Source organism: Oryzias melastigma, linkage group LG1 (assembly GCF_002922805.2).
Source record: "Oryzias melastigma strain HK-1 linkage group LG1, ASM292280v2, whole genome shotgun sequence".
In the NCBI taxonomy this organism is placed as follows: domain Eukaryota; kingdom Metazoa; phylum Chordata; class Actinopteri; order Beloniformes; family Adrianichthyidae; genus Oryzias; species Oryzias melastigma.
Window position 1 is genome coordinate 490,371 of NC_050512.1, and position 12,756 is coordinate 503,126.

General features: G+C 40.0%; 1 protein-coding gene across 1 annotated transcript in view; it reads left to right on the forward strand.

The window, feature by feature from the left end:
• Window positions 1-12,756, forward strand: part of LOC112137227 (putative adhesion G protein-coupled receptor E4P) — a 30,527-nt gene that overhangs the window by 14,233 nt on the left and 3,538 nt on the right. The window contains exons 3-16 of the mRNA XM_024259415.2: window positions 617-772; window positions 856-993; window positions 1,355-1,498; window positions 2,499-2,542; window positions 2,720-2,830; window positions 4,534-4,687; window positions 5,409-5,528; window positions 5,624-5,817; window positions 5,974-6,141; window positions 8,579-8,773; window positions 11,280-11,497; window positions 11,582-11,740; window positions 12,085-12,253; window positions 12,375-12,473. Coding sequence (XP_024115183.1) covers window positions 617-772; window positions 856-993; window positions 1,355-1,498; window positions 2,499-2,542; window positions 2,720-2,830; window positions 4,534-4,687; window positions 5,409-5,528; window positions 5,624-5,817; window positions 5,974-6,141; window positions 8,579-8,773; window positions 11,280-11,497; window positions 11,582-11,740; window positions 12,085-12,253; window positions 12,375-12,473 — 2,069 coding nt within the window. The remainder of the gene's footprint in view (window positions 1-616; window positions 773-855; window positions 994-1,354; window positions 1,499-2,498; window positions 2,543-2,719; window positions 2,831-4,533; window positions 4,688-5,408; window positions 5,529-5,623; window positions 5,818-5,973; window positions 6,142-8,578; window positions 8,774-11,279; window positions 11,498-11,581; window positions 11,741-12,084; window positions 12,254-12,374; window positions 12,474-12,756) is intronic.

Genomic DNA, 12,756 nt, shown 5'->3' on the forward strand with positions numbered 1-12,756 from the left:
GAGAAAGTGGGTGTGTGTTTGTTGTAGTCTGGGGGCGGAGCTTGCTGGACAGACTCTTCCTGGAGGGAGCTGTTGGCATCGATCTTACATCAGCACGTTTCCATCCGCTCGTTTTCTTGGGTGTGGGAGGGGCTGCTGCAGACAGTTCAGGTTTTTAGAGGATTACTATTAAATGCATGAACGGATCAAAATAGCATTTTGAGGTTCTTTATAGAGAGGAATGAACAGTAAAATTGGTTTATAACCTCAAAAAGTAGAATTTTCATGGTATGGCCCCTTTAAAGTTAAATTGGTGTCAATGTTTGTCAAAGACATAGTATTACTGATTTCAGGAATGTTGCACTAAAGTTACTATCATTTGTTGGACAAAATTAGACACAAGTTGTTTATTATGATTGTGTTCAAGCAAAAAATAAATGGGGATATATTGTCCTAAAACATGTGTGTTCTTCTATATATTGTGAGTTATTAGAGATGATTTTTACCAATTATCACAGTATCGTGATATCAATATCACGAGCCATGTATCGTGTATCGCGAGGTACCCAGTGATTCCTATTAAATATTGTGACTGAATATGCACTGACAGCTCTTCACTGTGCGATTGTTTTCAAAGCTGACAATATAAATGAGTGTGATGACGTACAGCAGGCGTGTGGCAGCAACGCAGACTGCTTCAACACAGCAGGCAGTTACTTCTGTCAGTGCAAGGACGGCTTTGAAAACAAATATGGGAAACCGAATTTCACAGGAGCACATGGGTTTTGCATAGGTGAGTGTTTGAAAAGTCTGCAGACATACCTGACCATTGATGTTGAAGTGTCTCTTAACTCTGTCTTTCCTGGGTTCTGTCAGATATAAATGAATGTAATAAAAACCCAACAATCTGTGGCCGCTTGGCTCATTGCAAAAATCAGATGGGGAGCTACATGTGCAGCTGCAGTTATGGGTACGACACCAATGCCACCAATAGCACCACTATGAACTGCAAAGGTTTGTTTTTATTTGTTTTTTCCACTGTGTCCTCTTGTTATGCATTTTTGCTCATGAAAATTTGACATTAACCTAAATCAGGGTTCTTAAACTCAATTTACCTTGTGTCCACTCAAGGCAGAGTCTGGCTGAGGCCGGGCCGTATGGGGTTCCATTTGTGCTAAAAAAATATGTTTTTGTGTCCACTGTCTAAATCTTTGGTCATTTGTATAGCACATTATCTCCTGTTGTTTCTCAAATCAATAAAGATCTGTCATCCTCCTACCTGTAGTTGTTGTATAAACCATAAATATTTGGTGACAGATTTACAAATAACAAGCTGGTCACTTTACATTTTCATTGAATTTTAACTTTGGCACAGAAAAAGATGAATGTGAGGAAGCTGCAACCAAAGGGGAGAAGATCTGTGGAGATCAAGGGACTTGCAGGAACGTTGATGGGAAATATTGGTGCGAATGTGCTAATGGGTATTCCAACTATGGCAATAAACAGACTCCATGCTCAAGTAAGTACTCCTTACATGAAATGTATACATGAATGCTGTTCTCCCAGTGGTTTTATCAGAGTTCCTGAATGTTCTTCTAAGGCAGGGGTGTCAAACTTAATGGGCGCCGAAATCCAAAACACACCTTATGTCGCGGCTAAACACGGTAAACATTTATCGAACACTCTAAAACAACACTTTTAAAACTTTAGAACTGTAACTTTTAACATAATTATGAACTAGATATATAGCATTACCTGTGATAATGCTAGTGTGAATAATGTAAGCTGAATTTGGCTGCTGAAGATGAAGGTGCTGGTAGCTGAAATTGTTGAAATTGATAGCTGAAAACGCTGATAGCCAGCTAAAAAAATTAGCTAAATGTCAAATTAGCTTAAAAAACGAACAAAAAAAACTTAGGTTAGCCAAAACAGCTAGCGTGTAACTGAAAAAATAACTTAACTTCAAAATAGCCTAAAAAAAATGAAAAAAAGCCAAAATTAACCAAAACAGCTAATGCATAAATATCAGCTTAACTCTAAAACAGCCTAAAAAACTTTTTTTTTAAAAGTCTAAATTAGCCAAAAGAGCTAGTATGTAGCTGTAATATTAGCTAAACTCCAAAACACCTTAAATAACTTTCAAAATTTTCATCTTTGTAAAAAATATATTTTTTCAAAATTATACAAGTTAGAAATGAGTGCAAGAAAACATCGGGTCATTAATAACAATAAAATAAAATGATCTGGAGGGCCGGATAGAATTACCTAGAGGGCCGAATCCGGCCCCCGGGCCTTGACTTTGACACGTGTTTTCTAAGGATACACTGAACTCCTTGCACAACATCCCAATTACACATAGTCTTGTGCAGTGGAGGAAAAGTGAAGCGTGGTCCGCTGTGGTTCTGTCCGTCATCTTGCTTTCTCTGGATAGGGTTTTTTTCCAATAGCAAAGGGAGTTGTATTTAGTGTCAGGGTCAGCCGATGTCAAAATAAGAAACATTGGGTTGTGTTTTATTCAGGGCTCAACTGTGATGGCTTCAGCGCTGGTAAAGGACCTGCACTGGTAAGTTTGCATGTAGAGTTTTTTACCTAGAGAAATAAAACCCAAGCAGACGTTTACAGTATACCTTTTAGAAAAGATCTTGAGTTATTTTCTCCTACCATCAGACGAGCTGAAAGAGCTTGTAGGTCTACTCTACCTCAGCGCACTAAGTTTATCTCTCATGCGTCTCTCTCGCAGTCGCTCGGAGGTCTGGCTGAGATCGAGTCCATGATGAGAAACAGCTGCTTGGCTCTGTCCAGTCCAACTGCTGCCGGTGAAGGGAAACCAGATGGAAACACACTTCTTGAGGTCAGAAAAAGTTACAGAATACTTACACATGTGAAGCATGTGGTAGCAACAAATTCACAAGTTCCTGCCACAATTTCAAAGGTGAATTTATATGACAGAGTAAACTTAAATTTCATGTCAAAAACTCGTACTGTCAGAAGAGGTGCAGGTTCGGTTTGGTGTGGTTGGTCATGAGGGTGGACTGCATCTGCAGCTAGAAAAGTATTTTTCTAGAAGCATAGCTACAACAAGAGACAGTCTCACATGTATTTCAAATCCGGAGCCATTTTGAAACTTAAGCCTCGTTTCCACTTAGCGGCATGATCTGGTCCTGTTTAGAATGGTCCAGAAAATTCAGGTCAGCATTTCCACTCAAAGTTGGACTGTCACGGCGCATTGAGGGTGAAGATAACGACAACAACAACGGAGGTCATCCAGCTGCTAATTTTTTTCCATTCAGCCTTTATTTCTTCTTATCTATAAAACCAGCAGTCTGCAACCTGCAGCTCCAGATCCACATGTGTCTCTTTTATCTCTCCATGGTGGCTCCTTGGACAAACATAAAATAAGTCATGGAGACTGCTGATCCAGACAATAAACAAAGCCTGAAAACTGAGACTACCAAGATCCAACCCCAAACTAAAATAACAAAACCCAGCAGAGTAAGACTGATGAGGACACAGAGGAGAAAAGAACAAAAAAGAGAAAAATAAAGAAAATTGCTTTTTTTTAAAAGTAAGGATTACTTAATTATCATTTATTTAATTGAGATTAGTTAAATGTATAAATTGATGTCTGAGGTTCACATAGATGATAAACTCTGTAGGTTTTTACATCCTGTTGACCTGAAGACGTCTTGTTTGTTCATCTCTACCTCCAGAATGAACAGATTTTATATGGAAAGAAAAACTTTGATAAAAAGTTTGATCTTTTATGAGTTAAAAGCACAGATTATCTTATGCTGCACAATATTGGTTACTAGCTGCCCAGAGCTGCTGAGATGATCCTGTTTGGTACAGAGCATCTTTTATTTTGAAAATAGGTAGAAAAAAAAAAAATCACGTTTTGAGAGATGGTAGGTTCTTTTTGTATTTTTGCTTTTGTTTGTGCCAAAAAATAGACATAATTCATATTCATTATTTTTTTTAAAAGGAGGTCACGAATGCTACATGGCTCCTTCTAGGTTTTATCAGTAGAAAACGAGTCCAAACGTCTCTTTTACTGTTAAAGGTTTCTGACCCCTGTACAAAACGCTTGAGCGTTTTTTTCAGAGAAGATTGTAAGCAGAGGGGAGGAATACAGCCGCTTTCTTGGAGCTTTCTTTTGTTGCAATGACTTTCAGCCAATCAACAGATTTCAACAGTAGCTCCACCCCAACCAGTCTGTTCCATTTTACTATGGACCCATAACCAAAAATTGTATGTTTCGGTCCAGCTTAATGGGTCAATTTTATAAAGGAAATGCTCAAAACACCAGACTGGTCTGGACCGTACCGTATCGCTCAGTGGGAACGAGGCTTTAAAGTCTGAAATACGATTGCCAACTAAAACATTTGAATAATATATCGTGTCTTTTTTCTTTAACTTCATATCCATGAATCACTGCAGATGATCAAGGAAAACAAAACAAGGAGACTTCAATGATTTAAGCTGAGATTGGAGGTAGGGACATTCTGAAGAACTAATCTAATGATATCTCAATCTTCCTTCTTACTTCATATATAGAAACTTTTGACAGCAACCGAGCAGGTCCTGTCTCCAAGGCCTCTGACAGACAGTCAAAGTGTGACGAGGCTGCTTGGAACGTTGGAGCGCTCTATTTTACTGATCGGACCTCAGCTCAAAGGCAACAGCACCAACATGGGGACAACGGAGACTGGTAAGAAGCTGGAATACTGTTTGGTAGACCTGAGAAAGTGCTTTTTCTTCTTGAATAATCCAGTCTTTGCGATTAAAGACTTAGTCACACGTAGGGGGTTGACCTGTACAGGTGCGGTTTTGGGTGTTCTGGGTCCATGTAGGGTCGTAGAGAGGAGCGTCTGTATCTCAAGGGGAACATGGGTGTTTGTTGTAGCTCACTTGAGACTCGAGCCGCACCTTGAGGGACGTCATGAAAATGGAACGTACCATTGTCGGGGGCGTAGTAGGTGCATCCTATTTGCAAGGTTAATGGAAGTCACTAACTCCAAAATAGCCTAAAAAGTCTTAGTAAATGAAAAAATAGTCCAAAAAGCTAGCACGATAACAATTTTTAACACTTCAAAACTGTAACTTTTTGACATAATTATGAATAATAAAAAGGAAGGAAATTATTCCAGAATAAATCAACTTAAACCTTTAAATAACTTTCAATATTTTACTCTCTCTTAGAAATGAGCCCAAGATAACATCGGGCCATTGATAACAATAACATAAAATCATCTGGAGGGCTGGGAAGAAATACCCGGAGGGCCAGATCCGGCCCCCGGGCCTTGACTTTGACACATCTTAAAAAGCCATTTTCATGTTCCGTTTCCAAAATCTCCTCTGAGGGGGCGTGGCTTTTGGAGCTGGTTCAGGTTTTTAGAAAACAGCATTACTGTTCATGTTGTCTTTGACAGATGTGCAGATTAAGGTTCAAAGAGGAAAAACCCGACCAACCGGGCCAGTCCATCTGACCAGTGGAAACGCCAGCCTCAGCACTGACTGGGAAACAGCAGCGGGTACTGGAACATACCCCGGTAACATCTTCACCTCTTTCGTTTATCCTTGAGTATTGGTAGGCCCCTAAAACATCTCACTGTTTTTTTTGTTTGTTTTTTTTTTTTTTTTACAGGTTTTGCTATGGCAGCGCTGCTAAGCTACAAGAAGCTTGAGGGGTCTGTGAATGGGTCGTTTGAGGAGCTTGAAGAAAAGGGAAGCCCAGAAACTTCCTTCCAGGTCTTTTCCAAAGTCGTTTCAGTTGTAGTTTCCAACCCGTTCACTCAGAACTTGAGCCGCTCCGTCAGCATCACCCTCAGACATCTACAGGTAGTCCCATAGTCCTCTTTAGCCCTTTCTTAACCAGTCTGCTGTCTCTTTTAACGTCTAGGTCCAAATGAGCCACAATCGATGAGACCATAACACTGTTCATCCATCTCTCTACTCAGAGGGTTAGGTCTCAGATATCTTGGTTTTTACATTTAGGACACAGAGGAGTCTCCGGGGCTGCTGTACATGTGTGCATACTGGAAGGAGAGTGGCGCCTGGTCCACAGATGGCTGCTTCCAACAGCAGTCCAATAAAACACATACTGTATGTGTTTGCAACCATTTGAGCAGCTTTGCGGTGCTGATGGCCCTTTACCCAATAGAGGTGAGCGGAAATACTCGAAGGTGTTTCTGTTATGCTTGACAACAATGTTGTGTATTTACAGTATTAGGGGACAATGATTCACTTTAACCACGATTTAGTTCAAACCTAGATTTTTGGGTCACGGTTTTGTTTTAGTTCGATATGTAATTAGTGGATTACCAAACAACAACATACTCAGAAAATCTCTAACCGAATTTCTCAATAAGAAAGTAAAGCCTTGTTTCCACTGAGCACCACGATCTGGTATTTTGAGCGTTTCCATTGGTAAATGGACCCATTAAACAGTACCGACCCGTACCTCTAGAGGGCAACCATTCGTTGCAGGTCCATAAAAAAATAGAACAGGATACTTGGGGCGGAGTCGCTGTTGCCACCAGTTGATTGGCAGAAAGTGACATTAGAAAGCAAGAAATATAGCGCCAAGCTAGCAATGCCATTTTCATCTTTATGGCGGTGTTCTCCTTAGCTGCCGCAATCTTCTTTCAAACAACATAAAATTCCTGTTATACGCCATGTGCAAAAAGTAATAACAGAAAAAGACGAGCTGCTGGATGACATGACCTCCATTGTTGTTGCTTTTCTAGTCGTCGCACTGCAATGACACGCTAGCGATCTACACCACGCATGCACCATGAAAACAAACCGCTCAGTGGAAGCAAGGCTTAACGAGTGGAAACGCTCGACAGAATTAACTGGATCGCACCGTACTACTTCCTACCAGACCGGACCGCAGCGCTCAGTGGAAATGAGGCCAAACAATGGAGAAGCACTTTCAGGTGCCTCATGCTAAGCCTGGTGTAACCAAAGGCCTGGGGTGTCAAACTCAATCACACAAGGGGCCAAAATCCAAAACTCACCTTAGGTCGCGGGCCGAACAGGATAAACATTTATTGAACACTCTAAAACTACATTTTAAAACTTTAAAACCATAAATTTTTAACATAGTTATGAACTAGATCTATATCATTACCTGTGATAATGCTAGAGTGAATGCTGTAAGCTGAATTTGGACGTTAATGATGCTAGCTGAAATCACTGAAGCAAGAAGCTGAAAACGCTGAAGCTGATTGCCAGCTAAAATATTAGCTTAATGCCAAATTAGCCTAAAAAACAACAACAAAAAAAACTTAGGTTAGCCAAAACAGCTAGCATGTTGCTGGAATATTAGCTAAACTCCAAAATATCCTTCAAATCTTAGTAAATGCCAAAATAGTCCAAATAGCTAGCAGAATGCCAACTTTTAAAACTTTAAAGCTTAGACTTTTTAACCTATTCATGAATAATAAAAGTCAGGAATATTATTCCAGAATAAATCAACTTAAACCTTAAATAACTTTCAATATTTTACTCTCTATAAAAATATATTTTGTCAAAATTATACAAGTTAGAAATGAGCTCAAGATAACATCTGGTCATTAATAACAATATAACAAAATGATCTGGAGGGCCGGATAGAATTACCCGGAGGGCCGGATCCGGCCCCCGGGCCTTGACTTTCACACATGTACCATAGACCGTTAATAAGAACTGGACATAGCAAGCATTGAAGTCCCCCATAGGAAATGCAATACCTCCAGCCTCGTGAAATCAGACCTGAGCCTTCGCCTCCACTTCCTCATATGTCAACCGCCATGTTTCAACCGATTGCCGCCCCTCGACAGCGATTGGTCCGAGCCGGTCTGAGTCACGTTTTTAGAGGAAGTACTGTCGGCAATCAGGAGTTAGCTTGTTCGAAGTCCACACCCCTCCCACTGAAAGCGGCTCTGGGAAATCTGTCAAACGTTTGAGGTGGGGCCAGCGAGAACCACATGCTTTTACTGAGGCACCTTATTGGTCAGTTTATAACTTGAATAACTGGCGATAAGGAATGAACGTGCCAAGAAGAAAGCTTCAGAGCTAGAATGGTTATTCTGACAGATAAAATGACTGAGAAATAGCTGTCTATTTCTCTATGACCTTTTTGCAACCCGAGGGTACTTCCTGTTTGCAACGTGAGAGGGGAGGGGTTGAGCAGTGCATTGATATTCATGTCAATGGATGCAACAACACTAATCATAAACCCTTCTCAACTGTTTAACATTAGTCTGGTATGCAGTGGGGGTGCAGATCAATTTTCCTCATGATTCTGGTTAACAGTGTAACATACAGTTCCATTTCAAACCCAGAACTGTGGCATCCCTAGTATTTATTTATTTTACATTAATTACCATAGATTTAGCCTACCTTTTCATGAAAGTGTGATATTTATATTTTGGTCTTTTTGGCCTGTGACGTCCCGAAATAAAACACCAATTGAAATCGGCGCTTTTCCAGTTTCTGTCTTTATGACTTTCAAGTGAATTTATTTTGTATGTGAGGATCAGAAATGCTCGATGCTAGACTGTATAACCTTAGAACAACATCCCTAAAACGTGATTTTTTTTTTCTTTTTTTCCAGCCTAGTTTTGAACTGGAGCTGGTGACCAAGATTGGGCTGGGCATATCCCTGCTGTGTCTAGCTTTAAGCATCTTTACGTTCAAGTTTTGCCGCTCCATACAAGGGACTCGCACCACCATCCATTTGCACTTGTGCATTTGCCTCTTCATGGCCGACCTCTTCTTCCTGGCTGGTATTTCACAAGTAAAACCAGAGGTATGCCAAAGAAAAACAGTCTGTTCCTTCAGCAGGCTGCAGTGAGTTCACAGCGAGAGGGTGAACGACTCATGAAAAGCCTTGCTTTAGTGTTAGGCTACATTAGTTGTGAGGGATGAATAGTTTTTACTGTGATGGTAATGTGTTAGCCTGTACATCTTATTTCAGGTCAGAGTGGATCAAAACGCATCTTAGAAACTGTAAAAAAATCCTGTGTGATTCAGCTGTAGGTCAGATAGTCATGATGTAGGATCCTGCTCTTGCAGATACTTTCTCAGAGTTGCATCTGTTAGTACATTAAATGATTTAACTGAAGCCCCTTGTGTGGATAACAGATGAACAGCATCAGAGCCAAAGTGCTGCAGAATAATTTGCCTGCTCAGTTTTGGATTGCTGGACGTTTTCAAAAGAAAGCATGAGGGTGTTTGGAAATGAGAGATTTTAGAGAACATTTTTGTAGCTTCCCTTTTGAATTTTGATTAGATTAGGAAACCATTGTGGCATAGTTGGTTTGAGGTATGTAAAGTTTCTCTGTGGTAATTAGTGTTTGCTGCAGTAGACGACAGTCTGTGGAAATGATGACTAATTCAATTGTCTGTCATTCTATGACATTTGAAGTAAATCACAGGTAACATTTGTACTCATTTTAGTTTATATTCAAAAATATCTATTTGATGTTTTGAAATCTGTGTTAAAGGGTTTTTACTTATGGTTCCAGTCTTTCACTCCCAGTGGATCATAGTCTGGCTTTACCATCAGGAATCCTAAAGGTACCTCCCTCGCTGGGGAGTTGTAAATGTCTTTTATACAACCCTATATCAAAGAGAAAAAAATACAAATTCCTTTAGGGGCTTAACTTTGCCCTGACGTCACATCAGTTAAATAAACAGGAAGGAAATACCACTCACATTAAAAGTTATGCAAACGGGTGTGGGCTTATCCTGTCAATCCAAATGTGTGAGTAGTTCCTGGTGACGGACCGGTCCATAAGATGGCTAATGCTAACGTTCGGTCTACCTAAACATACATTCTGACTAAATGAACATCTTTATAAACTCACAGACATGAACTTTCTAAACTTTTTAAGGAAATATTTTTCAAAGTAACTATTTGTGATCTAAAACAGTTTTTTCCTCATACTTTCTTCTTCTGGAATAAGGTGTAATGCTACAGTGAGATCACCACCTAGTGTCCAAACTGAAACGTCCTCCAGGAGAAGCAGAACAATGTTTCCAATGTTAATGATCTGAACATTTTAGTTAGAACTTCTCCTTTAGAGAATCCATGTAACACTGGATGATATTAACAATCTCATTATTTCACTGATACATTTACAGTATGTGAACTGGATCAGATTAATATAAATATATTCAAATTATATAGTAGATTATTAATGTATTTATAAACAAATATTTGTAAATCTGTAAACTCAAAATTGAATTGAATTGAATTGAATTGAATTGAATTGAATTGAATTGAATTGAAGAATCAAATGAATAAAAAAAAAATCAGAATAGAATCGATTCAGTCTCTGGTGAATCTAATTGAATCGTTTCTGGAAGTTATTAGCGATTCCCAGCCCTAGTGTACACCTTCAATGTAAAAGTTACTGTGATTTTGTAGATTTTTACATTTAAAAATAAACTGACAATCTGTGACCACTGAGTCCACCAGACTCCACGGAGCTTCTTGATGTGACCACGGAAATGTGAACGGCGGCTCATTTGACCGCAGTTGGAAAGGATTGTAAATCAATGAAAGAGCATTTTGATGTTAGCTTTGATTATTTTATCAAGAACTCTGAGAAACCAATGATTGAATGTATTGATCACAGTCAATAAACATTGGAGAATTAGCTAAAAGAGTCTTTGGTGAACTGGAAGGAGAAAGAATCAGGATTTGGAGGAAGTTCTGTCCATGAAGATCTTCACTTCCTCGTCCAGCTGACATCCGGATCAGAACCATACGGCTGGACATTACCCAGATTGATGGATGTTTTTATGTAGCAGCGGGGAAGATTTATGCTAATGAGACACAGAGCTATCATAATCAGAGAGGGAGGGATCAGGGGCGGAGCTCCAAAAGCCACACCCCTTCAGAGGAGATTTTGGAGACAGAGGCTTCAGATCAACACGAAAAATGTGTTTTTAAGACATTTAGGTTGTTGGATTTTGGTTAAAAACTTCATAATCATTACAACACTACTGGGAATGTTTTTTTTTTCTAAATAAAGTGGAGTTGTTGATTTTCTATCTCTGGTCTACGGTCTTAACTGTCCATCAGGATAACCGACTGTTGACTTCTTCTTAAGCTTTTTCATCAATGAAATCATAATTAGAATTAATATTTGAACAGTTTTCGTGTCTTCTGTTTGAGCACATATTTTTGGGACAGAGTATTTACCATGCTGTACGTGTAAATCAACCAATGTCATTTTTTAATCTGCTGCATGTCTTTGTCCAACTGTGTGTTGAAATATTCTACTTCTGTACCTTTTGCATGACAGGCCGGCTGTAGGTTTGTTGCAGCTATGCTGCATTTCTTCTTTCTGGCTGTGTTCACCTGGATGCTACTGGAAGGGGTCCAGTTGTACCGGATGGTGGTCCTAGTTTTCAACGCCACGATTCGGCCCCTCTACATGTACGTCACGGGTTATGGGACGCCTCTCGTTATCGTCCTCATATCTGCAGTCAGCAGACCAAACGGATACGGCACGGAGCACCAGTGAGTTCCTGACCAAGAGCGCCCGCCCTCACCGTGAATGTGTGTTCTAGCTTCCTGGCGTGACGCTGTGCTCTCTGTAAACAGCTGCTGGTTATCCCTGGAGGACGGCCTCATCTGGAGCTTCTTCGGCCCCGTGTGCTTCATAATTCTTGTCAATGTTGTTTTCTTTATCTTCACTGTATGGAAACTTGCCCAGAAGTTCTCCAGCCTCAATCCAGACCTCTCCAAACTGCACAAGATTAGGTCAGTCTGAAAGCATCTCCAGTGTTTATCTTCTTTGATTTACTGTCATTTTTTAATTGTTGGCACGATCAATATAATTCCAGTAGATTGTAAAGGAGTAAAGCAGCTCAACGAGCCGCTTTACTCCTTTACTGGAATTACATTGATCGTATTTGAAAAGTTACAGTATGTTAAAGATTAAGGATTAAGACAACTAAAATACAACTAAAATCCTACTTTAAACTTGTTTTAAATTTTTCTTAGGGGTTTTTCCAGACAGACTGGAAGCATCTGGTCTCTGTGTGAATGAGCTAATGTCTTTTTTTAATCCCCCCCCGCATCCTGTCTTCTGTTCCTCCCTGCAGAGCTTTCACAGTGACCGCCGTCGCACAGATGTGCATCCTGGGTCTGATGTGGGTGTTCGGGGCGTTCCTCTTTCAGGAGGGAACAGCAGTGATGGCATACATTTTCACCATCCTCAACAGCCTGCAGGGGACTCTGATTTTCATCATGCACTGCCTGCTGTCTAAGCAGGTGAGACGCCCCACTACGCCTGATTAAGTGAAACATAATGACATCATGGATGAAATCATTGTTTCAAACTGGCTGCTGTAGAAACATGAGTGTTCTCCTAATGCGCTGCTGCCCTCTGCAGGTCAGAGAGGAGTATGCGCTCCTGCTCTCCTGCATCTGTACGCCACAGAAGAGATACTCCGACTTCAGCAGCACCAACCCATCCAGCAGTCAGTCGCAGGTAAGACTTTTGTTTGGTGTCCTTAGCAAAAAATACTAATATCAACTGGGAAAGTAATGTATAGAACTTTTATAGACGGTATAGTTATATGAAGTTTGTTGTCTGTTTTATTGAAATGTCTTTTTCAGAACTATTTACTTTTACTTCTATACTTTTTAAACTTAATGATCCATCTATCTCATAATGTCCATCTTTTCATCCATCCATCCAGCTTTAGTCTTTGTTTATTTTTTACAGTTTTTCCCAAACGCTAAAACACATTTTCTGAAACATTTGACCTGTT